The 26,917-nt window shown below is 40.5% G+C and overlaps 1 protein-coding gene across 2 annotated transcripts in view; it reads left to right on the top strand.

Annotated features, from left to right (window-relative positions):
• Positions 1-26,917, top strand: part of MPPED2 (metallophosphoesterase domain containing 2) — a 158,383-nt gene that overhangs the window by 60,749 nt on the left and 70,717 nt on the right. For both annotated transcript variants that reach the window (XM_018567984.1, XM_018567976.1), the window contains exons 3-4: positions 884-1,065; positions 21,743-21,968. In XM_018567984.1, the coding sequence (XP_018423486.1) occupies positions 884-1,065; positions 21,743-21,968 (408 nt within the window). The remainder of the gene's footprint in view (positions 1-883; positions 1,066-21,742; positions 21,969-26,917) is intronic.

The raw sequence follows: 26,917 nt of genomic DNA, 5'->3' as shown, positions 1-26,917 counted from the left end.
TGACAGGATCGAGAGGTGAGCGAACCTGGTATGTGTTCGCTCACCTCCCGATCTACTGGGCCGACCTGTGACAGTCTCATTGTCACAGGTCGGCTAGAACTATGAGGTGAGTGGAAATCACTCATCTCATAGTTCTCCTTTTAAGAAACCTGTCCTCTGCCATCTTATTTAAACCATTCAGGGCTTGTTCACACCAAATGTGGACCAGATCTGCATGAGTTTCTGCACATGCAGTGCAGTGTGTTTTGATGCGTATTTGACATGTTCCGGGGCCATTTAAAAAAAAAAAAAAAATTTATTTAGCCTAAAATGGGCTTTTACTGCGTTCCAGGGCGTTTGCATGTGTTTTTTATGCGTTTTGGTGGGTTACAGAGTAGAAAAAATAGGGCATGCTGCAGTTTTTCCACATGCTTTGGAACGGAACGCTCTTGTGTGAACTACCATTGGAATACATTGGATGCATTTTTTATGCGTTCTGTAACTGCTCTGCTCCGCATCTGCTCCTCACTTGGTGTGAACAAGCCCCCAGAAATAAAGTATTAAAACAAAAATTCTAGAATGTTTTTATTTGAAAAATAATCAGTTTTGTATATTGAAATGGGTGGAGTGGGGCATCTGCACCATTATCATTATGTATGTGGTTTATGTTCTTTTGTTTGGTGTTTTTTTGTTTTTTATTGTTTTAGTTCTATTTGGGTATTCAATTTTCCAGCCATTTAATTTTCTATACAATTTTTCTAGCACTGAAATGTAAATGTTTTGTTAACTTAGCAAGCGTAGGCTACATTTTGTCTTTCATTGTATATCTAACTTTCTTCTTTCCAGGCTTATGCATCTGTTGTGTTTCCAACTAGTAACACTTGTTTAATTATCTCTGCTGCAGGGTAGACCCCATCCCTTATGACACTCCCAAACCAGCCGGCCACACGCGTTTCGTCTGCGTATCTGACACACACTCCAGGACAGATGGCATCCAGATGCCATACGGGGACATTCTGCTGCACACGGGTGATTTCACCGAGCTGGGCCTGCCTTCGGAGGTTAAGAAGTTTAATGACTGGTTAGGTAAGGATCTGTTGCTTCCCAGTGACCCTGATTAACCTCTTTTTTTGGCCATCTCACTTATTGTCCTCTAATTGAATGTACGCACTTGATTCTTCTCTGTGTTCTGCTTCTGATGCTGATGAATCTGCAATTAAAGGTGAATTAAGAGCGTGAAGCTACAATTTTACATTCTTTGTGTTTACGCTGTACAAACACAAATAACCGTGTCTGCTATTTAACATACTTGTACAGCTAATTCAATTCTGGAAACACGTTTGTGCATAGTAAGTAAGGACGGCATCTAAAGGAGAAGCGTACTCAAAATGAATATGTTGTTGGCGAACGATATTGAGTTTTACATCCAAGTGGCTTGTAGCCGTCAGGTTTTTGGTAGTGGGATCTCTTATGTGAATATAAAGTGACATTCTAACACCCTAGAATGAGGATACTTATTTTCAAAGATTAACATTATTTTCAGTTGTCCATGGAGATTTAATAGACATGTAAAGTCCCAGCATATCCTCTCCTGTTATAACATCAGCATTGTAATAGGAATACATACTAGAGGTGTTTTTGTTAATGCAACGATTAGAAAAAAATCTTTTTATGTAGTGAGTGCTGCCTTCAGTCTGCCCATTGCGTTCACCAACTTTCTGGATTCCCAGTGTGCTTTGCATCTCTTTCCTTGTTGCTTCATGTGGTGCAATCTTGATTTCTCAAGACTACATATCCCATCATGCATTGCTTCCAGCAAGCAATGATAATGTTACATTGTTCAGATGTTAAGTTGTAGTTCAGAAGGCAGGCTCTGAAGGAAGTGCATATTTACAGGGCTGAGGGAAATTGTGGGAGTACATCCTTTGGGCATCTTCAGTAAAAAAAAGTTTAGAAACGTGTAACTGGATATGGTTTTAAGGAGTGGACTAGAACCTTTGAAAATTCAATATAGTACATATTTATTTTTAGTTTTTGACCACAGATAAAGGTGTACTCAGGATAAAAAAAGAGATTTGTGTTACATATATTTGAAAACACATGTAAAGGCCACACTGCCTATATTTCTGATTAAGTGTGGCCACTAACTCAACATTTTTTGAATTTCCACACTGTGGAACATGTATAACAATGCACAGAGAGCAGGCTTACTTGGAGTCAGCCATATCCTACCTATAGGTACAGCAATACTCCAGAAGCCAAGATTTTGCCTTTACATGAAAGCTTCAGACTTCCCGTATGTAACAGCGCAAAAAAAAAAAAAAATCATAGATGGTGGCATACGCTCTGATCTGTTTAAAAACTATCAAAGAAGGAAAAGTGCATATGGGCTGGAAAATACACACAACACGTACAAAAGGACATCTGGTGTGTTGCTGTAGCTATAAGGGGGAGCCCCACTCTAGGTGAGCCTGCTCTCTGTTTGTGCATTTCTATATATGTTCCACAATTTGATCATTCAGATAGGGTAGAGTTAGGGACCACACTTATTGTAGGTGCAGTGTGGCTTCTATGTGCATTTGCAAATATATGCAACTAAACACTCTGCAGTTAAAAAACATTTTTGCAATGGAATATGCATCTGGCAAAAACAGATGCGTACAGTTCCAGCCTTGGACTGAATTCCCCAGTAACGCACATTAAAGCCCTCTTTTCTGCAATACATGCATGCACAGCCAGTTAGAACACATCTTTGTTATAGCCCACTGCTGCACAAATGTCAACATTCTGTGCATTGTGTACACTGCTTGTTTAATATAGTGCAGGTACATTATTTGAACATTTTTGGGCTTGTCTCAATATACAATATCAAGTGTCAGTGGTCCCCCTTTTTTTTGCAATGCAACTGGGCGCAGCCATCTCCTCACAAGTTCTTTAGGGCGGTCTATTGTGCGCCTTTCATTTTTGATTGAACAATGCAAAGGCAGCTATACACAGCTTGAATTTTGGCTGATTCTTGCTGAATCGCCCGGAATTTGAGCCAAGCAATAGTTGGCTCCACGAGGGTCAACTGAAAAATCCAAGGAGCTGCGTGGAAAATAGACTGCAGTTTGGCTGACAATCACATACAGTTGCTTTTTGGGTATTCAAGCAACCGCAGGTGTCGACTGTCTGAATGCAAAAGCTTGCAGAGAAGGTTTCTCCATCCATGCTGTTTAACGTGAATGGGAGAACTGTTTTGATTTATCTCACTCAGTCCGTGTGTATGGCTATACACAGTGACCTGCATTTTTACAGGCCATTTAAAGAATAAGTATACCAGAGATTGTATGGATTTGCTAAGTAGGTTAATCACATGAATGCCAGGATGAATGTTGGATGCCCTCTAACGGGTTGTTCGTGCCTGCTGAGTCATTTTTTAATATAAAATGTTTATGTTTTGTGGTAGTAGACCAATAAAATCTGCTGTCTACAGTGCTTCTCATTTGTGATGCTGTCACTCCAGGTCAAGGCAAACTCGATCTTCCTGTGGTTAGAGCCAGTTGATGTCTTGTGTAATGCTTGGCTGATTTTGTTCCGTTATTGACTTTTAAGCAGGGTCTGTCTCTTTATAGTAGCCATGCCGGTACTAAGGAGGTGGGAGAAATAACAGAAGCAAGATGACAAGTGTGGCATAACCTTCTCCATGGTATACATCATCCTTTCTCTCCCCTTCTGCTTTTCAGAACACTTGTGTCACCCACACTTTTTCATCAACTTAAGCTGCTAATTATTCTAACTCATTTTTTTTTTTTTTTTACTGGGTTTGTCAGTATAGTGGCCAAGGGTAAATAGCGATTATCTAGAAGCCCTAACAGAAACCAAATAATTACCAGCAGAATGAATTTTTCTGAAATGCTGTGCATGAGAGACAAACTCAGAGTAAATACGCTGCATATGTTTTTGGAGTCTAAAATAGATGACAGGTTCTCTTTCTTTACTTGCCTCCATAGATCAACGTTTCTCAGCCTTTTTTCAGTGAGTGCCTTAGGGTGCCTTGAGATTTTGCATAAAAGTATGCAAAATCTCAATGCACCCTAGACTAAAGCGAAAAAACGTAAATGGTAAAATCAATGTGTGGCCTCTCTAAAATCCATACCAGACCCTTATCCAAGATAGGGATCTGATATGGATTTTAAGGTAGGGCCTTATGCTAAAATAGAAAACAAAGTGCAGTCCCAGCTTCACATTAGGAGCCCTTCACACATCAGAGTCCCCTTTGTACATGACAAGCCCCCCTTCACAACAGAAGTGCCTTCTTCATGTGTGAAAATTTCAAGTCACCCCTGAAGAAGGCAGCAGGCACCCTGGTTGAGAAAGTCTGTCTTAGAATGCATGATCCCGCTGCATCATTTAACGTCTCACCCCAGAGACTGTATTATAATGTATTTTGTGCCTGCTTAAAATAAATATATATATATAGCGGGAGAGAGACACACTCACAGGTCTTGCAGCAGGAGAAATTTTAGTAAATAGCTGTTTGTTTTCTGTCTGATGTTCGTATGGAGCTTTTTTAATTTGTATCAGATTTGGCAAACCCTTGCACTGCATTGTTGTAGATAGAGCTAAAGGAAATTGTACAATCAGATTGTAACGTGTTGGGTGAGCTTTATTGATCCCACATTGTGGAAGTCCCTTGACACGGCAGTGTGGCTTTCTATGCATGTTGCAGATGACCCCAGATAGCAGTGGATCCATTATTGTCAACTTTCATAATGATCATATTTAGCAACACAAACGCATTTTGTAAATGTAATCCTCCTGTCTTTTTGAATATTTGTAGCATTGTACAAATTGTGACAAGTTCTCTTTAACATTCCCATGCATGAGATCGCTCCTCTCATCTTTTGCTGAATGAGAGAACATCTTAGATGAAGGAATTTTAAAGAGAATTTGCCACTTTGCAGTGCTTTTATTCAGGCAAAATATGCAGCTTGGCTTACATTTGTAACATCACCTGCATAATAGATGACACATCTATGTCAAATCAAATATCCAATAACATTTTAAAAATTCACATTTTACTGACAACCAAGTATATCAAAATACACTTTTTAGTAAAAAGAAAATGTAAAATAGGAACTTAGAACAATAAAAACAGAGCAAAACAGCCCTTGAAATTGCTTATAATGTTCAGCACTAAAACATGTGTTCGCTTATGACAAGGCGACGTGGGACTCAACGTTCATTAAGAGGATATGAACTGGCTGCGGAAGGAGATAATCAAGAGCAGTCTCAATAAAGACACTCTGTCACTAGATCATTTATTTCAGCCACAATCTTCTTTTAAGAAATTATAAACATTTGACACATTTTAGGCATTTTATTTACCTGAAAAAGCCTCCCTTCTGTAGACATCCTAAGCCCTGAGACTGCTGCTGAGAACCCCCATCTTGGATTTAATGTCAGCAGCCCTAGCAGGCTCAGAGCTGTCACTTACATTCTATAGTATTCCCTTTTGCTCCTGCCCTGGACAGATACATAAAAGTTTATGTAGGAAGGTGAAGAGGGGCAGAGGAGATGGGCCAGCAGATACAGCAGTTAGGCTCATCCAGAAGAGATTGTCTGGCTGTCAATCTAATCCAATGGCTACTTTTAGTCAGCTGCCTTAAACAAGTATAATTACCAGGAGTTCCTACTGTGTTGCATACATGCTTTTATGTGTGTGGGCCAAAATCCAATCAATGTGACAGCCAGGCAACTAGATAATTTAGAAGGAGATCAGTAGTGGCAGGCTCTGTATTTCTCTCTGTACAGGCTACCTTTAAATAAACAGTCTCTCTTCCTTCTTTCTTTCTGAGCATGCTCATTTCAATGACCAGTCGGAGTATTGTACTGTGCATACGCATACACAGTGGGCTGTCTGCAGCCATGTGAACTGCCCATATTGAGCAGGCTCTCATGCTCCTTTAGCCTGTTCCTTTGTCCTCTCCTGCAGCTGCACCTCACAGCTCCTGCCTGTGGCATGTAAAGAAAAAAAACCAGTATGTGCCACATGCCAAACGGTATGTCATACAATGTCGGGAGAATAAGGGTTCATTCTGGGCCAGTTTACACTTATGCTGTGTGAATTTCACATGTTACTGTGCAACAAACCTATTTCACATTACAGTGCGTCAGGTATGTTGTGCTGCATGCACTATTTTTGTCAACCACAATACACGGTATTGCAGTACAGTGTATTGCAGTGTGATTGATTGCATTGCGGCCAGGAGGTGTGCTTGAGGTGCCATTCAAATAAGTGACAACGCACTTGCCGAACTGTAACACACGGTTGGTGGTTTGCATGGTACCGTGCATTAATTGGTTCGGCCCTCCATAGTCATCCCAGTTTCTCATGTGGACTCTCGAGAAATTTAGTTGCCCACTCCTGCTATAGCAAGATTCCTGACATTCGAAAGGATACACGGGCTACTTTTGAGGCAGAATGGGGTAGTTTTAGCCCCATGGGCAACAGTAGGAGTGGCTAAAAAACACCAAGAAAATTAGCGTTTTCCCGCCTGAACAACCATTTTCTTCTAGTATGTAGCTTTCCATCGGCTGACACAAACATGCTCCAGCCTGAGTGAATACAACTGCAAAACACACAAAAAAGAAAGCTCAAAAAGTCACCTGTAAACGCTGATGCTCAGGTGTAAATGCAGCCTAATAAAGCACAGTTCCCCTTTTCAAGAAATCATTATTCAGAATGTTAAAATCGAGTGGTGCGTCTTGTCTCTTGTTACATGTATCACTCCTGCCAGCATACAGACTGCAGGCTGTTGGCATTCCGTTGAATCCAAAAGGTTCTCTCCATCTGATAAATAATCTATACTGGTTTTGCATAAAAGTTTTCAGACTGCACACAGAATGACCTTTGTGGTCACTTAGTGACTGAAAAGGTCTTGCCAGATAATTTATTTGCATTGTTTTCATATGAACATGCCCCTTGGGCCTTGTAACTCCCGCAGTCACTTGACCTTGGTGATTGTTAACCGCTTTAAACACAGTTAGTTTAAATAATTGTTTTCATTTGATCTGTTGTGACCTGCAAGAAAGGGAACACGTCTTTACCAAGTCTGGATCGTCTTACAGTTCACTTCTCCCCGAGCCACGGTCTGTGTTCACTTAGACTGTAGCAAAGCTCACTTCCTCAACAAGCTGACAATCATACAGCAGATCAAAGCAGCATTTGACACGTACTGTAACACAAATTTACCCTTAACCTTTTTGGGGAAACATTCACATTATTCATGACTACATATAGACTGGAGCATGTTCTTCTTGCGTTAATTAAAGCTGAACTAAAGGATAACAGCGAAGTAGAGTGTTAAATCCATATGTGTGGAATGATTTATCTGGAAAAGTCTTTGGCTGATGTTGAAATAGTATAATCAATAGGTGTGGACAATGCTTAGGGTCATCTCCAAATTTGAATAATAATAAGGTAGCCATGAAATGAGACTTTTGAATTCCAGAATTTATGAACCTATAACTGTATCTGAGACGTATGCATTAAAGTGACACTAAGCTCAGGAGTTTAATTTAAGAATGCATTTGACTACTTTAATAACAAAAATGTATCTTATTTGTTTATTACTCGGCTGTAGATCCTCCAATCATCTCTGAATTGGTGCTGACATTGTCCTTTCCTCTGGAGGGTGGCTACTTTTGTTCCCCATGGTTCCTGTGTGTGTTGTAAAGTAGTCACCGCTCCAAGCTCACTCCCATGATGGACTACAAGCTCAATACAAATTAGTAAACTAAACATGAGATTGTAGTCCATCACGGGCGCGAGCTTGGTGTGGTGACTACTTTACAACACACACAGGGACCATGGGGAACAAAAGTAGCCCCCCTCCAGAAGGAAGGACAGTGTCAGCACCAATTCAGAGATGATTTGAGGATCTACAGCCGAGAGATACACAAATAAAATATATTTTTGTTATTAAAGTACTTGAATGTATTTTTACAGTTTAACTCCTGAGTTTAGTGTCACTTTAATCATTCCTCTCTGATGGATATAGTTATAAGGTCATACATTTTGGAATTCAGAGTCTCGTTTCATGGCTTTCTTATTATTATTCATATTTAGAGATGACCCTAAGCATTCTCCACACCTACTGATTATACTTTTTCAATATCAGCCAAAGCCTTTGTCAGATAAATCCATATGTGTGGAATGATTTAACACTCTACTTTGCTGTTATCCCGGAGGTTCAGCTTTAATTAATGCAAAGAGAACATGCTCCAGTCCATATGCAGTCATGAATAATGTGAATGTTTCCCCGAAAAAGGTTAAGCGTAAATTTGTGTTACAGTTCGTGTCAAATGCTGCTTTGATCTGCTGTATGTTGGTCAGCTTCTTGAGGAAGTGAGCTTTGCTACAGTCTAATAGAATAAGTGAACACAGACCGTGGCTCGGGGAGAAGTGGTGTATTGAAAAAACGCACGTTTCCTTTTTATTGTAACTTGATTGAAAAGTCACAAAATTGCATTTTATTCACCATTATATGTAGTGCTGCGCAATGCATTGTGTAAAAATGGAACACATCCTACCGTAGTGTTGGTGTGAACTGAACTGATAGGACAAAAGGCAGTTTGCCTTGTCTATGTGTTGGGCAAGCGCATATGGTGAATGGGCCCTAAAGTTGTCCCCGATTCCCATCTCAGAAGGTCAGGTGGTATGTTTCTCCAGCATAGAAGTGACAGGCATGGAACTCTGTAATATCATTTGTTACAGTAGCCCTGTACTCTCTCATGATAACACCAGAGAAGTATGCGGCTGCCTTGTACGTGTTTTGTTTTACTTCTACCCAGTCACAACATCTGTGTCTCCCCACCTCATGTAATGGTTAATAAATATATCCATTCAGCTGTTGCTGCATAGTGCTCTGCCAGGGCTGCCTATGTGGTATGTTTGATCTAATCCCACCCAGTGTGTGTTCAGGGGTGAGACAGGCCAAGTCCTGTGCGGCTGAGGGTAGTGCACTGAATGCGTGCAGTCATAAAGATTAGCAGGCTGTGTAATTCAATTTTAGGCCGTTAGCCACTTTTATTTCTTTTACGTATTCTGTCTGCCGGTGTTCCTGCCCCCTCACGAGCTCTCTCTCTCCATCATAATCTTCCCTCCTTGCTCTTTTCTGAGTAGTAATAAAATGGAAAAGCGGGATGTTGTTGTGAGACAGATCAACTTTTAAAGGGAAATTCCACCTCTTAAAAAAAAATTAAAAATGCACGCAGCTTCAGAAAAGAAAAGTGAGTAGTGGATCACGGGTGCAATGCTCTTGCTCCTGTAGACTCTTCCTCCCGACCATGTCTGTACCTTGATAAGGACATTCAGTAGCATAGCGATAGATAGTATTCAGTATATCGATTCATTTTTTAAAATTATTATTACATACCTTTTTTATATTTTTCCTTACATGTACATGAAGGTCAGGCTGTCGGGGGAAAGTGACAGGGGTTTGGGACAAACTATAAAGCCTCATTCACATGTCCAAATATGTCCAGATTTGAGGGCTGTAGCTGGAATCACAGCGGTGTGCGAGTAGCTGTCAGCTGCTGATTACATGTAGCCATAAATCCAGCGGTTACCTGCAGCCTAGGCACAGTTAATCTGCCCTGGATGCAGAAAGGTTGCGCCCATGGCTGGTCACCTGCCCCTGGGCCACAGGTAACCGATGGATGCACGGATACATGTGATCGTCTGCAGACAGCTGTGGCGACTGTCAGCCTGCCATTGCTTTGTATAGGCTTCCCGGCCACAGATGTTTACATACACCTGTGATTTCAGAATCCTCAAATCAATGCGCAGTTACTGCGAGGGCACACAGAAATTAATTGCAATCTATGTGCCCCGTTCACACCACAACGCTAGGGCGATGTGTGCTGCAGAAAGATGCAAGCATGCATTTTTTTTTGCAGCACATGATGAGACCTTTGAATGAAATGTACACTTTGTACCAAGCCAATAAAGTTAAAGAAAAAAAGCAAAACAAAAAAGTAAACTGTGCCTTTTGTAGCTGTGCATGTTGTAATAATGCAAGGCACCACTACACACTGCTGATACCCAACCGACACCAGACTCGCATTAAAACGGATCATTTTAGTGTGCATCTGATGGGAACCTTCATCCTTACAGTCTCTTCATTCTTCTCATCTGCCTTCTTGTGGCCCTCCTTTTTTTTAAAATTTGTATTAGCCTTCCTCCCTTCTTGCTTCACCTCCATTCCTTTTAAACTGCTTTCTTTCCTTCCATTTCCCTTGCTTTTCTGTCTTGATTATGATTATTTTACCTCTCATCCTTTTTATTTCCTTTCTCTTGTTACTTTTCTTTGTTTTAATGTTTTCTTCTATTTTTTATTATTGTTTTTGTTCGTATTGAATCCTGTACTGTTTCACTTTCCCTTTTTTCTTTTCATTTTATCTGTTTCGCTTTAATTTTTTTTCTGTTTTGAATAATTTTCTTGCATAAATGTTTTTTTTTCTTCTACAAAGTCGGTTGATTGCAATTCATCACTGCCTGATCCCAGTGGTCTGTAGACCATTCTCTAGCCCTTTCACCATGGGTAGTATGATCACTAGTGCAATTAAAATCATTCCTTGCAGTGGCTTTCAAGACCTCATTCATGGACCCTTTGAAACTGAGCTCATGCATTATTCTCTGCCAGGAAACTAGACGGACTTTACTTCCTGATTTGAAATGTGTGTGTGCATTGTACAGAGGCTGATATACGAGGGAAATGTGTGTGTATATATCACAGCTCCCTTTATTATGCTCCCTGCGTGTCCCCCTCCCCCCAGAAAACACTGCCCACAAGCTCCTAGTTTGTATTTTGGATACTATTCCGGGATGCCGATAATTTAAACAGTTTCTTTTGTTTTCCATACTAAACATGGAAAGTATGTCTTGCCATCGACGTGAAGAGAGTTTCATTCCTAGTTCTGCTATATGCTCCCTGCGGAGGCAGAACCGGATAACACAGAGAGAATTTAAAATGCCTTGTTATCATTTGCATACAGACTCGAAATTCAGAGGAGAGCAGTAAATGGGAAAACTCTTTTAGTCATGATTTCTCCACTCTGAATAGGGTCTTAAGGTGCCCATACACGTGCAAATTGTAGACGGTTTTTGAGGAACCAGACGAAATTCGCACAGTGGGTGACCCTTTCGTTCGGCATCCCTCGATCAGCTGATCGAAGGAGCCAGACGGAAAATTTTTGTACGATAGAAGCCGGCAGCCAATGAGCTGTCCACTCGCGTCTGGTATTTTGGCTGCGGCCAGCCTTGCGGCCAACAGCGGGATTCCTCGATCGACACACTCCTAAGTGTTGATGGAGGAATCTGCTCTATTTTTCTTGTTCAGCCTGCAGGTTGAATGAGAAAAATAGATCGGTGCATGGCCTCCTTTACATTCGATGGGTGGGGTCTATGGCAGACTGGCTTGCAATGACCATCCTGACACAGACCCCCATCTTCCTATCGAAGTATGGCACCTGATGCATGAGCATCTGGAGTACTGAAGAATGTCTAAACTGCAATGCCCCAAGTATGGGCTAGGCAGGTGAAGAAGGATTTATTGGACAAAAAGGAAACCATGTGCCTTTGTAATGATATTGGCTGCCTCTATTCAGCCCTGCATTCTTTACCAAAGGTAAACATCCTTTAACGCTCAGCTTCAGACAAATCCTTTTTTTTTGTTTTGGGTGAACCTTTGGTCAAGCTATGTGCATTAAAAAAAATGTAGATATTCTTAAGAAGTAGATGCACTTTAAACCAGTCCTCAGTGACATTTGCAGCTGCAGGCACTATGGAGCAATTAATCTTCAAATTTCAGAGCAGAAGCACTAAAGTTGTTCAAGTCCTTCTCCAATTTAGCTGCCCCATGATTGCATAAAAGATTAGACGAGGGAAAGGCTGTTGAGCCCCTGCTGCTGGGGGGAAAGCAGGATACGCTGACCTGCTGAGAGAATGACAACTTCTGTTGCAAAAGGTGAGGATGAATTGCAGATCCAGAGATCAGTGAAGGCTTGCTTTAATTAACTGCTTGTTAAGGATATGTAACTATTTACCGTATATGTTTTTTTTTTGGTCAAATTAGGTACTTCGGCTTATATTCGGGACGGCTTATACTCGAGTATATACGGTACATGTCCATAGCCTGGCTAAAGGTTCACTTTAAGCCCACTCTTGATCTATTCACATCCACAGCAAATGTAGAAAATAAACTGCCAATGGAAAGGGTGGGCAGACTTAGGCTGCAGGGCACATTTTCCATTTTACTGACAGCTGAGAGTTTGAAGGGGTGGTATTCCTTTGTTTCTTGACACATATTCTACATTCCTTTTCTATAATAACATGCAAACTCTTCATCCTCTAAGCAGTATACATCACTTGAAAGGGTTAGCATAAAGGAAGATAATCAGCTTCCTTAAAATGGCTGCTGTTAAGTAAAATATAGGAAATGTTAACGGCACTAGTAGGATTCAAATATTTCCTAATAATCATTCGGATGATCAGAGCTGTGAATCTCTATGGCATTGTGGTTTTTTTTTTTAAATTTGGCTGCAAAAGTGGAAATACAATTTAAAGTGTCTGCAAAAATGAACAGTCTTGTGGTCAGATCCGTAAAGTTTCGACAAGCAGTGCGCAAACGTGTGTTTGCATCGAAGGAACATGCATGCGTGATCCTGTATATAGGGGAGAGAGATGAGTTGACATCGCCACTGTCTGCTTATTTTGGGGGAAAACAAAGCAATAAACGTGGAAAAAAAATCCAGCTTGGCCAGTTGACTCCCTGGCTTGGCCAGGAGGTGTGGGGGAAGGCCTATAAACCTTCCCTGACTTGACCAAGATATTCTCTATTGTCTGTAAGTGCTGTAATAATAGCAGTCTTGCTTTTGCTGTTTCTTGGGGTAGACCACCTCAGTGAGGTTTTTTGTTGCATCAGTTGAGGTTTCAGACTTGTCACAGCAACAAGCTTTATTCTGTTCACAGCATCAAATAAACATGGCCAGTATTTACAGCATCAATATAGCATTTTCACGTGGAAAAAAAGACTAAACTTACCACTCAGTACAAGTCCCTAAACCTTGGGAAATGGACCAGCTGCACAAGATAATACCTTGTACTTACAAGGATGCCACCACATAGTCTCTCTCTCTTCAGTCCAGCATTGTATGGTCTCCCCAATGTATGGGGGGAAATGTCTAAACAGCTAGCTCCTACTAAAAAGAACAGGCATGCTTTTAGCATAATTAGGCCAGTTTTGAGGATATCCAGTTGTGTAAACAAACCAAACTGTTTTTGCCATCATTACCTGCCTGTTTAATTTTTGTCCTTCATTTTACATTGCAGACCTTGCCATAACATTGAAATACCTCCTGCTGTCTCCAAAGGTGTAAGACTTCACCTAGGAGTAGGGACAAAAATTAAAGGATATTTGGAGGTCTTATGACAAAAACCCGGGATATATATAGGATGGCATTTTGGTAAATCAGCCCACTGGTGTCTACTTAAATAAATGTATTTTATGGGCTGATCCTTAAATAGCTAGGCTAAAAAAATGAATGATCATATGATTGACCTGGTTGTGTTCTTGTGTTTTCTTGTAATGATTTGAATTCACATTTTAAAGCATAATTTAGTGAATTACATGGGCAGCCTTAACCAGTTGACGCTGAAGAACATTATCTTCTGACAGCTCCCAAGTTCACCTCTGGTTTCTGAAATTATTTGACAAAAGATGACTTGTTAGAACCCATTCTGAGGAGGGAGGCATGTGATAAAGGCAACACAGCAAGAATTTAGTTTATAATGAGCCTCCCTAACTATGTGGATACATTTGCATAGTTCTAGACAATTCAGCCTTTGTGGTGTGTAGCACGGTTCCTTCAAAAGATAATTAAAGATGAAATAGAAATACTTATGCCATGTTTAAATATACAGTAGGTCACTGAAACATTATTAGAACCAAATGAAATGATTGCTATTGGCTTGTATGAAGGCAGATAGACTTTTTGGAGGTATAAAAAAAATAACAACTCTTTCAGGAAAGGTATGGATTTTCTCAAAGAGACAGACTTGGACTTCTTTAATAATGTCTTGGGTGGTGGCCTCTAGGGAGGTGATGGTACAAGGTTCTCCCTCTAGTGGCTAGTCTGCAAATCTCTATTTTTAATAAAGTAGGAAAAAATGTGGATTGTTGAGCATGGTAAAATGTGGATGTCATATTGGAAATTAGATCAAAACTGCTATAATATCTCTAGATATGTACTCTCTGAAAAAACACCAAGGCCATTTATTAATAAAGAAGCAAATAATCATCGAATTTGTGTAGTTTGGCCAGTAGTGGTGATGATTCTGTAAAAACAGTTTCTCTTTAAAGTAGTCTGTTCTACTTTTGATGGCTACTGAAACTGTTGACAACTATAAATTATTCAGCTTATAAACAACCTGGGACCCAATTATCCCATCGTTGGTCACTGCCATCTTATCAATAATAGCATGCTGCCAAAGACCGCCATATGTTACTGCTCTCTCAGATGTCAGCAGCCAAGGGAGTAGGTAGACATGAAGACGTTGGCTGTTGACTTTTGACAGAGTCAAAATTTACATTTTAGTAACAGCGCCGTGTAGTCTGCTTAGGCTAGGTAGGGGTGCATTGGAATCACTAATAGACAAATTATGAAGGTACAACTATGTTGGCATGTTTTGGGAAAGGGTAAGATTTGCTTTAAAGGTCTACACACAAATGTACCATTCATAGGAAATATCAACAGTAGTTTGATCATAAAATGTAAAGCTGTTTATTATTCAGGTTCAACCACCTATGTGGTTCTTACACCTCTCTCATACTATATATAGTCAGCTTCTTCCTTTGAGTCTCCATTTCCTGGTTAACAGGTTAGAATAAAAGTACAGTCCAATGAAGCAGATTGGCTCAGGCTGATTTTTGGTGTCTAAGGAATTACTGGAGATTAAAGGAGAACTATGAGGCGAGTGAAAATCAATCAGCCTCATAGTTCTAGCCGACCTGTGACAATTAAACTGTCACAGGTCGGCTCAATAGATCGGGAAGTGAGCGAACACATAGCGTTGCTCGCTCACTTCTCGATCTATCCCTGCAGAGAGCCGTGACTGTCACTCACAGCTCCCTGCAGGGATTCCCTCCTGGGCGGAATGGACGGGGAGGGGGTGGGCACAGCTGGCTCTGCCTCTAGATAGGCAGAGCCAGCTGTCAATCCCGCAGCTAGTTCGTGTCCTCCCGTTACCCTTAGGAGAACTATTGGGAAAAGCCCTGACCCCACAGTTCTCATTTAAAGTCCAGCTTAAGTAAGGTACATATTGTAGAATATGTATTTATTGTTTCTATATATAACAATACAAACATGTAAACATCCCATTCCTGTTAAAAGACTCTTCTAGGGAGAAATCCAATCAGAAACAGAAGAAAAAGATATTCATAACTTCTTCCTAAAACAGCTACCATACATTTCCCTTCCCATTGGTATTAAAACCATTCTTCCACCCTAGGGGTATCAACTAAAAAAAAAAGCAAGGAAAACGACAACCCAAAATCCCTCCCTCCCCAAAACCCCCCAAAAAACACAAACAAGATGAATTGGAATGAAGAGAAAAAAAAAAAGTCAGTCTCATCTCCTCCTTTCCTCTCCCCTCCTCCAATGGCCATGCAAGTGAGCCTCAAGTAAGGTGCATATACAGTATTTAAAAAAAACAAAAAAAAACAAGTATAGGCTTTTGAATTAATAAATGTTATGTTTGCTTAGAGTGCTGCTTCAAATTATATAATTGCAATATTGCTTTTACTTAAAAAAAAAATGTAATTGTTTGGAAAAGCTGGTTTTCCCCCCTTTGCACAAATATTATCTGATAGCTGTAAATGTTGTTTGAGAATTTCCTCCTGAGTGGAGAAAATGGCGTTTGTTTGTAGTAATTGGATTTCCGAGCGTTTGTTCTGGCACTTTTCAATATGGGCTAAGTCAATTGGAACTTATGATTTCATTGCTTTGCAGAGGAAAGTGCTATGTAAATTGATCCGGGATGTGTTCAGAGGAAATAGTGCGGAGGTTTGGAAATTGAGAAGGTTATTACTTATTAGTTTACAGTTCATTTAGAATGGCAGCTAGTGGGTGATTGTTCTTGTCACATTGTATTTAATGGGACTTTTATTTCAAGTGATATTTCAATTATTGGTGGATACTGATGAGCTCAATCCATCCCTTGGCTTTTCAAGTGTATGCAAAGCCAAAACTCCTAATTTTTTTGGGATAGGATAGAAAAGGGTTAGAACTGTTAGAATTGTTATCTGTGTCCTTGCTAGGTTGATTGACCCTCTTTGCCCTGGTGCCCTTTGTCAATTTTTTTTCTACAGCTATCTATATCCCTGTCACCCCTCTATCTACCCTGGTGACCATTGTTACCAAGACGGAGAGTGATGGGAAATCCAAAATTTTACTGTGGTCACCTGAAGAAGAGACAACGGTAAATCTTGCAAAGAGGACAGCTGTTCCAGTGAAAACTGTCTAACAGTGGAACTCCCCCATTATATTCAAACAAAATGTAATTTGTTTCCTGTTGTGTCTTCAGGAAGGGAAGTGAAAATTAAGCTGCTAGGCTTTTCCTTTTTTTATATATCAGGAACTTCAGCACTGCCCAGAGTACTCCCGAAGTGCCTGTGCACATAATGACTTTCTCAAACTTTATTTAAATGAGGACAGCCATTCCTCCATCCTTTCATGTGTCCAGGCCTGCTGATAGCTCTCAAGCAGCACATATTACAGTATTGCAGTGTGATGCAGGGGGCATGTTTGAATTTCAGCTTTAGGCTTGGTGCAATGACGAATACCCAAAAAGTATGTTATGATGGATTGAAGCCATTTGTGTCTCTACACAGTGTTTATTGCATCACTAAGGGATGAGGCTTCCCCACTCTACCCAATTATAGGTAACCCTGCCTTTTCACCGGGAACCTCGTCTGGCCCATTTAGATCCTTGATTGCCAAGAACCTTTTTCAGGCATCCCATTTTATACATGGAGACATGTGGCCTTCCATGGCATCCCTTACCGATCCTGACGGGATCTTTGGTCTAGACCAATGGAAAGCATTCCAATTAAGGCACTTCCTTCTTACCTTACCATCAGCGGCGTGCTTTGGGAGAGCGCGTACATCTTTTGAGAGACTGTGCGATTCCAGCGACCCGACGAGGCATACCCTATCGGAGATCTACGTAACCCTAGCAACGCCAACAGAACCTGGAAAACCTGTGTTCCTGACACGTTGGGAACGAGAACTAGGGAACAATTTCTCAGATGCCCAATGTCGGAATATCATCCATTTCACTATGCGATCATCGATCTGTACTAAATATCAGGAGACTAATTATAAGATCCTTACGAGATGGTATCGAACACCGGAGCTCCTGCAGAAGATGTATGGCGGAGTTGCCAATACCTGCTGGAGATGTAATGCAGACAGGGGGACTCTACTCCATATCTTCTGGTCCTGCCCAGCTCTAGCACACTTCTGGTCAACGATTCGCGACATTGTGAGAAAGTTCATGGACTCTGACTTACCATTGGACCCCTCAATTTTTCTGTTACATAACATTCCTATGTCCCCGAAAGCTTACTCCAGATCTGTAGTGCGTCACTTACTGGATGCAGCTAAATCCTGCATTCCTAGTCTTTGGAAGAATCCCTCTTCCCCTACCATATCTATGTGGATACGCAGGGTGGAGGAGATTAGGGTAATGGAAGACATGATTCTGTCTTCCCAGGATAGACAGGAACGGTACTCTAAGACATGGTTTTACTGGTTGGAGTACATGGATACTCCTGAGGGCCGAGCATACTCTGCATGATCTCCTCCCTTTCAATGGCTCACAACAGAGAGCCCAATGTGTGACCCTATCAATAGGCTTCCCCTGTCCCGCTGACCTGTTCCTCCTCTTACACACTTGCTTACTGGTCCTGCCCCCCCCCCCCCCCCTCTAGTCTGTCTGCCTTCTTCTTCATCCCTCTCCTGTCCTGATGTTGCCTAATGTCCTATCCCTCCCCGCAGCTCCTGGCAGTAGACAGGTGGACCCTGTGGTTTGCCCTCCTAAAACCTATCGAAACCAGGGCTTGTCATACACTACGACATATAAGATGTACATTGTGATCCCCCCAAATGCCTGGTTACATATGATGTTATGCTGTTACTGTCTGCCCTTGGCCAATTAAGAGATTGGGGCTAGACGATATCGCTATACTCGCTAAGATTGTATATGTACATCCTCATTCTTCGATTGTGTATGTGTTGTATGTTTACTGTAAAATGTTGGCTCAAAATAAAGAATAAAAAAAAAAACTGATATAAACTAGACACAGTGATCACCTGGAGAGAGTGTCGTAAGCTTTTTGGACTACAGGGGTCTGTATCCCCACTTATGCCGATGACCTCGACCCCCGGGATTTCCACAAGGTGCCTCCTCTAAAATATTCTCACTATGGAAAGGTAAAGGCTTAACACTCCAACATTTTTTATCGCCTCAAGGTACATGTCTCTCTTTTTAATATACTCCAACAAAAATATGGGATCCCCCCCACTCATTTCCTCGCATACTATCAGATTAGTAATTTTATTTGTCACAATCTTCCTGTCACCTCTATTTCCACTGGTCCCACCCCGCCACTCAGATTAATTCAACCCTCACCCATCAAACGAACACTATCAGTTATATATAGTGTCCTTCGGGAATATGATACATCAACATCCATCTCCTACCCCACGCATATACAAAAATGGGCCTCCTTTCTCCAACTTCACCCGAATGGGCAAGGTAACAGCGTCCCCTTAATGTAGATTAGCCAAGGAGCACTAGAGGCCATGGGTTAGTGGTTTTTTTTACAGGTGCAGATGTCCTATAGCATGATAATAGGAGGGAATGGAGTTTGGTCAAGCATATCGGTTGTAAATAAAAGGCTTCAGGCTTGGGTAGGGACATGAAAATTTTATTTTCTTACTGGCCTGGTCTTATTTATTAATGGCCTAGAATCTACTCCTGTAGCATAGTGTCTTCACTGGCTTTTACAGTAAATTTTTTTGAACGTTGTACATCTAAAATGCATAATGTGAACTGCTACTGGCACTGCTGCCACAGTGTCTCTTAACACACAGTTAACATTAACGCCTCAGCTGCGAGGCTCCATGAAAACTAATGAAGCCTGACGCGTAGGGAGTGAAAGGTCAGCGCCTGAACTTCCGCTGCGCTTGTGCTGTTTTGTTGTATGCCGCAGTGTTAACAAAAGGTGGAAGACTCTTCTTTCTGTGCCCGCCACACATTCTACACAGGAGCCAATTCCCTCCTGTTCGGTATTAACCCTGGGAAAAGGTCAGTAATACACCTCAGCGATTCCACATCAGGAGATAGGCGACATTTGATGTTGTAGAGAAAGAGAATAGGGGTTTCTTATAATTTATTCTGCTTTCCAGTCTTCCTGGAGCGTTTTCAAATCACTGGCATAGGCTTTGATAACATGGATGTATTTAATGTTCCTGTCTGGACTGGTTGGCAGCCATTTTCTTCAGCAGGCCTAGGTTCTGTTTGTCATTTTGATCTTTTGGTTAGCATTTTTTGTTTTAATAACTATGTCGTGGTTATGCTTCTCATAAAGGGACACTGTAAGTGGGGAAGGGGGGGAAACCACTGAAGTGCAGGCACCTACTTGCACCAGCCTCCTAAACGCTTGTGCAATGTCCTAATCTCAGGTCGTACTGACAGTCCAAGCTTTGGAACTTCCTTTCCTGTACATTCCTACTTTCTGCACATTCCTATTGACCAGTGTGACTGTCCATCAAAATGGTGGGCCAGTTGGAATGTGTAGGGCAGGGGTAGGCAACCTCAGCATTCCCATGTGTGATAAAAGTATAAATCCCAGCATGATATTTTACAATACTGGTTGGCCTATGACATACAATGATGTGTCTCAGAACTGGCTCAAGAGGCTGCCATTTTGTTGCTAAGCAGCTGAGCTGTACAGGAGCCTCAGTCACAGTTTGCTTGGCCTGCAACATCATCCAGGAGAGCAGGTCTTGTACTCTGGTTGTTAACCACTTCTGTCCTTGACACGGAGCCCAGCATTAATACTTTCCTTGGAGATCAATGTACAGAAGGTTAGGGGTGCACTGTTGGGGCATATAATAATACATTTGCTTTACTTGCCACTGTATTATAAAAAAATACACATTTTGATTGTTATTCCCATAACAAAAAAGTAACTACTTGGTAGTTTAAAAAGAAAACGTAAAATGCTCCCATGGTTTCCATGTGTATCAGCAAATAAAGGCTTTTTGCTATTTACCTAAACAGGTTGGAGAACTATGGGGAAAAGACTTAACCCCATAGTTCTCCTTTTAAAGAAAACCTATCTTTAGAACAGTATATATGGACATAGGTTTCTGATGAGAGATATTAGACATCACTGGGAGATAACTTTGCCTCATCATATATCCAATTCTGTGTGTGCTGGGGGTCTCTCAACATGAACCTCAACAACTCTTAAGTTGTCCACAATGCAGTACAGGCCCCTCTGCCACTTACTATGAAGCGCTCATATTACATTGATCAAAATCGATCAGGGCATAACTAAACTCCACCCTGTAAATAATGCTGCACAATTGGGCTGATTAACTAAAGGATTCAAGAATCTTTAAACAATAAATTGTGTGACTCTTCACTTTAATTATCCAATCATCTGCAGGTGAAATAGGTAAACAGAAATTTGCTTTAAAATTTAAATACCATTCTGAAGATTTATCACTCCAATCGGCCTCAGTGTCTGAACTTGGACCTACGGTATTTCTAACCATATTAAAAGAGCTTATGGGGACCTAAATCAATATATACACACAAATCCAAAAACGAATAATATCAAATCATTTAGTTTTAAAGAAGTCATGCAATAAAGCATATAACCAAATAAACACATAAATACAAATGATAACCTGCATTAAAAACTATTAAACACTCCCAATCCTCAAAAAAAATGGATCTATGACAAGACAAAGGTATGGTCCCTAATGCTGTCTCCCATAACAAAGGTATCCCCATTTAGATGGTAAGCCTTCAGGGGCAGGGCCCTCCTTACTATCTTGTCTTGAATTGTATTGTGATTGTAATGTCTTCCTTATATTGTAAAGTGCTGTGCAAACTGTTGGCGCTATAGAAATCCTGTATAATAATAATAATAATAATTTATACTGTGTGATCTAGTGACAGATTCAGGTCAAACACAGGAAATCATTCCAATATTAGACATGCCGCCATCCACAGGTGGAAACTTCCACTCTTGTGAAGCTGATACTTCTGCAGCTCAAAGTTAAAGCTGATCTCCAGGGAAACCACTAAATACACAAAAAATATATATGGGAGCTGTGTGATCTACCAAAGGATGTGCACAGCAGATGATGCTAACTATTTGTCCAGAGAACAGGCTAGTGGCACTGGAAGCTGAAAAGCTAAACCAATAAATAAATCTGAGTTTTATGCTTTAATAAATATATTTCTGGCAGTTTTTATTCTGACCTGCGTTTCCTTTAAATGTATGTAAAATGATATAGTAAAACTCAAAAATAACACAAAATAACTTTATAGGTAATAATATTTGGTACAAAAAATATTTGGTATGTATCTGCTTTCATGGGAAGTAATTTTTTTTTTCTCTTTTTGCTTTTTCAGGAACCTTACCCTACGAATATAAGATAGTGATTGCAGGGAATCATGAACTGACTTTTGATAAAGAATTCATGGCGGATCTTGTTAAACAGGATTACTACCGCTTCCCCTCGGTTTCCAAATTGAAACCTGAAGACTTTGATAATGTGCAATCACTCCTCACTAACAGTATTTACTTGCAAGATTCAGAGGTCACTGTGAAAGGATTCAGAATATACGGCGCGCCATGGTGAGTAAATACTTGATGATTTGGGTTGTTATTCTTTCTTCTTCTTTTAAATCCGTAATGGAGAGAACTATTTACATTTGATTACTCAGCATGTTTAGTGGCTCGCACAGGTAGCTAATTCAAGGGTTCTTTTATAGTGACAAAGCAAATAAGCATCTATCATGAAGTGGTTTCTATGTGTGTGTGTATATGTATATGAGGGAGAGGGAGAGAGGGAGAACGAGAAAGGTGAACAGTGGGCAGCTCAGTAGTGACATCACCAAATCTCACTTCAAACTCTCTGAGACTAGCAATCAGAAGCAGCAGTCCCTTAGATCTCACATTGCAGATATACAACTATTAGTATGAAGACACAGGGGTGCTGCATACATTTTCAGGGTACAGCTTAGGCACAATTAACATTTCTAGACATTCCCAACAAGAAACAAAATCTTAATTATTGAGTTCAGGTCCACTTTAGATATATCACTTTTTGCCAGGTGTTCTTCCAGTGCTTCATATCAAAGTGGTAAAAATTAAAGATGTGTTTAGAAAATAACTACATTGAGAAAAAAACGAAGTTATCGGCCAAGCTTTGGAATTTGTCCTACTTTTTAATAAAGTTATTTGGAGAGGATTATACAACATGTGTGTATAATCTGTATAATGTGTACAATTTGATGGACAAAACAGAGCATTACTTTGTAGGTTGTATTTACTTTTAAGCTTGTCCAAGAGTAACACGGTACCTTATGGTAGTATGCCTTTTAGACACTATATATCTCTGTTTGTGCAGGATTGTGTGGATAGACAATTAATTTTTCTTTTGCCGTACTTAGTAATATTTGGTCTGATTATTACTGTTGACCAATGGTGGTAATAATTGTTTTTTGTATTTCTTTACTAATAAATAATCCTATGAGGTTAATCCTGAAATAGTCAGTGCTTTGTGGATTTGGTTATGAAAGGAACAAATTCATGTTTTATTTCAAACACTGTGATGTCCTGCCATATATTCATTGGAACAAGTTGATTCACAAAACTGGAATACAGGAATCTTACATGAAAGGTTACTGCATTTTAGCTCTCTTGCTTTGCATTGTTTTTTTTAGTGTTTGTTATTAGGTCGTATTTTATTGAGCAAAATAGTTTTTGTGTTGCCTGTTGGCTTTTATCAGCTCTTTCATGATGCTGTATGTGTTCACTTCAAAGCTCCCATATTGATCTTCGTGGTCTCTTCAAGAAGCATCTGTATGTTTAGAAGGTATTAATGTCTTATTAACAGGCAGCTCCAAGCTACAACTTGGATGTACAGCATGGTAAAGTTTTCTTTTCTTTTTTAGCACTTTTCAAGTGCTTTATCGTGAAGGAATAAAACAATCCATACGTTCTTGTTAGTACGCCATCATGTTACTTGGCACCTCCACAGAGGAAAAAAATATTTGTTTGCCTGTCGTTGACCAAGAGGTGAATCACTCATGATGTACTAAAACGTTTTAGGTGCTAGAAGCATTTGGCTACATACATAAATATGTGGTGCCTTGTGGTGCATCATCCTAAGGGCCTTGCCTTCGAGATTTTAAATGGCAGCATTGCTTTAATCCCAGCTGAGATCACAGAAATAGATATTCAGTACATACACCCCCCATTTTCATAATCGCCCCTCCACTTTCCTGTTACAGAAATTGTGCACTGTGTGTAAGTATGACTGCACAGTCCAGTAGACACAATGGTTATGCTAGTGCACTCAGTAGTCAATGCTTGGTAACAGAACTGGCTAGAAACACCACATCCGCTTCTCTTCAATACCAGTCTGTGAGGACACTTGTTATGTGGATTGCAGCCATTACTCATGTAAGAAAAAAGTTATTATAAGACATTTCCAAGCAAAAAAATCAATCTCTGATCATAACATGTAAGGCTACAAGACTATAAAGAGCTAAAAAGATGTGAGACTTCAAATGAACCTTTACTTTTAAAATGACCTATGCTTAATATAATCTCTTGAATTTGCAACTCGCATTGAATAGCAGGCCCCTTGCTGATTTCCTTCGTTTGTAGATCCCCAGATGACCCAAACTCTGGGGCTTATATGCAAATGTCGACTGGGTTCTGTGGTCAGCACCTCGCTATTGGCGCATTGCTGTGATGGACAGCTTCAGTAACTAATAGTGAGAAAGGGGCAGAACAGAGCCAGTGACTATAGAAGTTGGTCACTCTTGGAAAAGTGCGCCCCTGTTTACGGGCATCCAGAGAGCACTAACAGAATAGAAATCCAATGTGTGGGCACTTGGAGGAGCCTACTATTTAGTTGAGGTGGCAGTATAATAAGCATTGATGCCTATTAGTCACCTGAATTCAGTCTGTAACTGTCTAGCTGCACCCACAATAGGGAAAACTATACGTATATAGACCTACATTCCAACTTTCTGAAATGAGAAAGAGGGACGCCTTCCAACGCAATGTATTTGGGCAATGGACACACCTCCGGCCACAACTTCAGTTATGTGGACCATTAAGAATTTATATGCCAAAAATGATTGTTTAAACCCAGAATTGTTGTTTTCCACTATTATTTTTTCTTTATACTGGCTTTTGGAAACAGCTTACCCTAAGGAGAACTATGGGGAAAAACACTGACCTCATAGTTCTCCTTTAAGAAAGAGGATGAAGGGTTTAGTGCATAATAACACTTTTGATGGTTAAATTGTACTTTTTCCTTGAATAGTACCTTAGATACTATTCATCAAACCAAAAAGAGGGACGACTGAGGAGGAAATAGGGACAGTGGGATTTTGTTCTAAATGAGGGACAGTTGGGAGATATGCATAAAAACTTGTATATCAAACTGTTTTTATATTAGGCCAAAAGCTTGTTTTTACTCAGCTCTGCTCCTTTGAAGATCAGGAGATGGCACTGTAAAAAATGGGACGTCTGGGTGTTATGGAGGGTTTTGCTTGGGTTGTGGTTTTTGGTTCCATGCATAAGATGTTCTGAAGGGACAAAAGTGGTTTGGTGCTTACCTGCCTGTGAATTAAAGCCTAGCTGCTCTATTCGGTTATATGCTTTTGTGTAAAATGTGTATCATCATAGTCCAAGGCCTGTTGTCCTGTTTGTTATATTGGTCATTACAGTGCTTCCAGCTTTTTAATGAAGGTTTTACAACCTGAATCATCTCACTGTGGAAAAGCTTAAGTGTATCTGTTTCTACTGAACCAAACTATTCAAGCGATTCATAGGTATTTATCCTTAAATTTGGCCCCTCTAGTAGTTCCCCGCGGGAGCATAATAAATGTGTACGAACTGGGTTTAATTATATGAAAGTGCAGAAATTGAACAGAGAGTTACATGTATTTCAGTGTAAAGGTCACCGTGACCAAATTGCTTTTTATAAATGTCTTGTTACTTTCTGAGTTTGCAGCCAAGTATGCAAATCTTGTAGGGACTTGATGGCAGACGCACCTGCCCGGGAGATACATTGGACTTTACCTTGAAATGCTTATATAATTTAATGACTGTTGTAATGTAGTGTGAATAGCTTAATTGGATTTACATGGTGACACAATGCAATGAGCAGTAGTGTTTAGGAACTTGTAGTAGCCAATCAGAACTCCTGTTTCAGGAGCACAGCATAGTATCAAAGGTTTGAAGGCAACTGTAGGTTATTGCTATTTGTACTGTGATGTTAAACAAGCCCATTGTTATAAAGCTTATCACGCATTAGGGGAACTTAAAGTGAACACGCGCTTTACCTGAGTGGTACAAAGCAACATGTTCACTTTAAAGCCCATATTTGCCTTTTACTTTGCCCCCCCTCCCTCCCCCCACTATATTGGCTGTCAAGAGTATGGAGAAGCCCTGTATAAGGTCCAATTTGATGGAATTTCAAACTTTAACGGACTAGTCAGAGCTTACGCTGGGCTGAATTTACTCTCCCTGTTTACATGTTGGAGGTACTGGGCAACCGATTCCCAGACACTAGCACTATCGCAATGGAGGAAGAGAGGTCACGTCACATGCTCCCTCATACTCAGAAGTATTATTTCTCTTCACTGCTGGTGTCAGGAGTTGCAGAGCAGCAATGGGAAGGTGAGTGTAAAGCTGGGTATAAACTAGTAGAATTTTTTCTGTTCAGGTTTTAGACTGAACTCAATCTCCCACTAAAAGTATTGGATGCAAGCGCTGTCCAGCCAATCATTTTTTGCCCGACTCATTTTATTTTTAATTGAAGGATGTTGGATGGGAGCCAGCAGACAGGGCGACGTACTGAGTGAATTTTAACCGGTTCATGAAAACCTGGCCAAAATTCGCTCAGCGTATAGCCAGCTTAAGGCCTGGTTCACAACTGAACGTTTTGTAGCGCGCTCGACGAACGCTCTACAAAACGCTCAAACATCTAAATCCCATTGTATTCAATGGGTCTGGTTCACACCTTGCCGTATTTCCGCCCATCCGAACGCGATACAAAACGGCCTACGCCCAAAGAAGTACATGTACTTCTTTGGGGCGTTTTGGTCTCGCGTTTCCATTGGGATACAGCCAAGTAGCCCTCGGAAACGGGTGTTTGTCGCGCGATTTTTCACCGTGAATCGCGATAAAAACGCGCAACAAACGCGCATATTCAATACGCCTAGGTGTGAACCCAGCCTAAGTGTATTTCCACTTTTGCTGTAAAATGTTAGAAAAACCCTCTATACATAACTTTGGGCAACCCCCTCCTACATAGGGGGAGGCTAGGTAGGATTTTTAAGCAAGTATATAACACTTAAAGATTTAAGCAGCTATTTTAAAAAAAAAATTTAAGTTATGCAATGTAAATAGGAACATACAACAAACATAAGATAGGTGTTATAATGCGGAAATACACTCGACGTGTCTGCAGGCACCAAATTTTAAAATAAACCTTTTACAGTGGTTTAGTGGTTAGCACTTCTGCCTTGCAGCACTGGCGGTCCGCAGTTCAAATCCCA

The sequence above is a fragment of the Nanorana parkeri genome, unplaced genomic scaffold, assembly GCF_000935625.1.
Source record: "Nanorana parkeri isolate BGI_ZX_2015 unplaced genomic scaffold, ASM93562v1 scaffold30, whole genome shotgun sequence".
In the NCBI taxonomy this organism is placed as follows: domain Eukaryota; kingdom Metazoa; phylum Chordata; class Amphibia; order Anura; family Dicroglossidae; genus Nanorana; species Nanorana parkeri.
The sequence above is the reverse complement of the archived record's forward strand: the minus strand, read 5'-3'. Positions and strand labels throughout refer to the sequence as shown.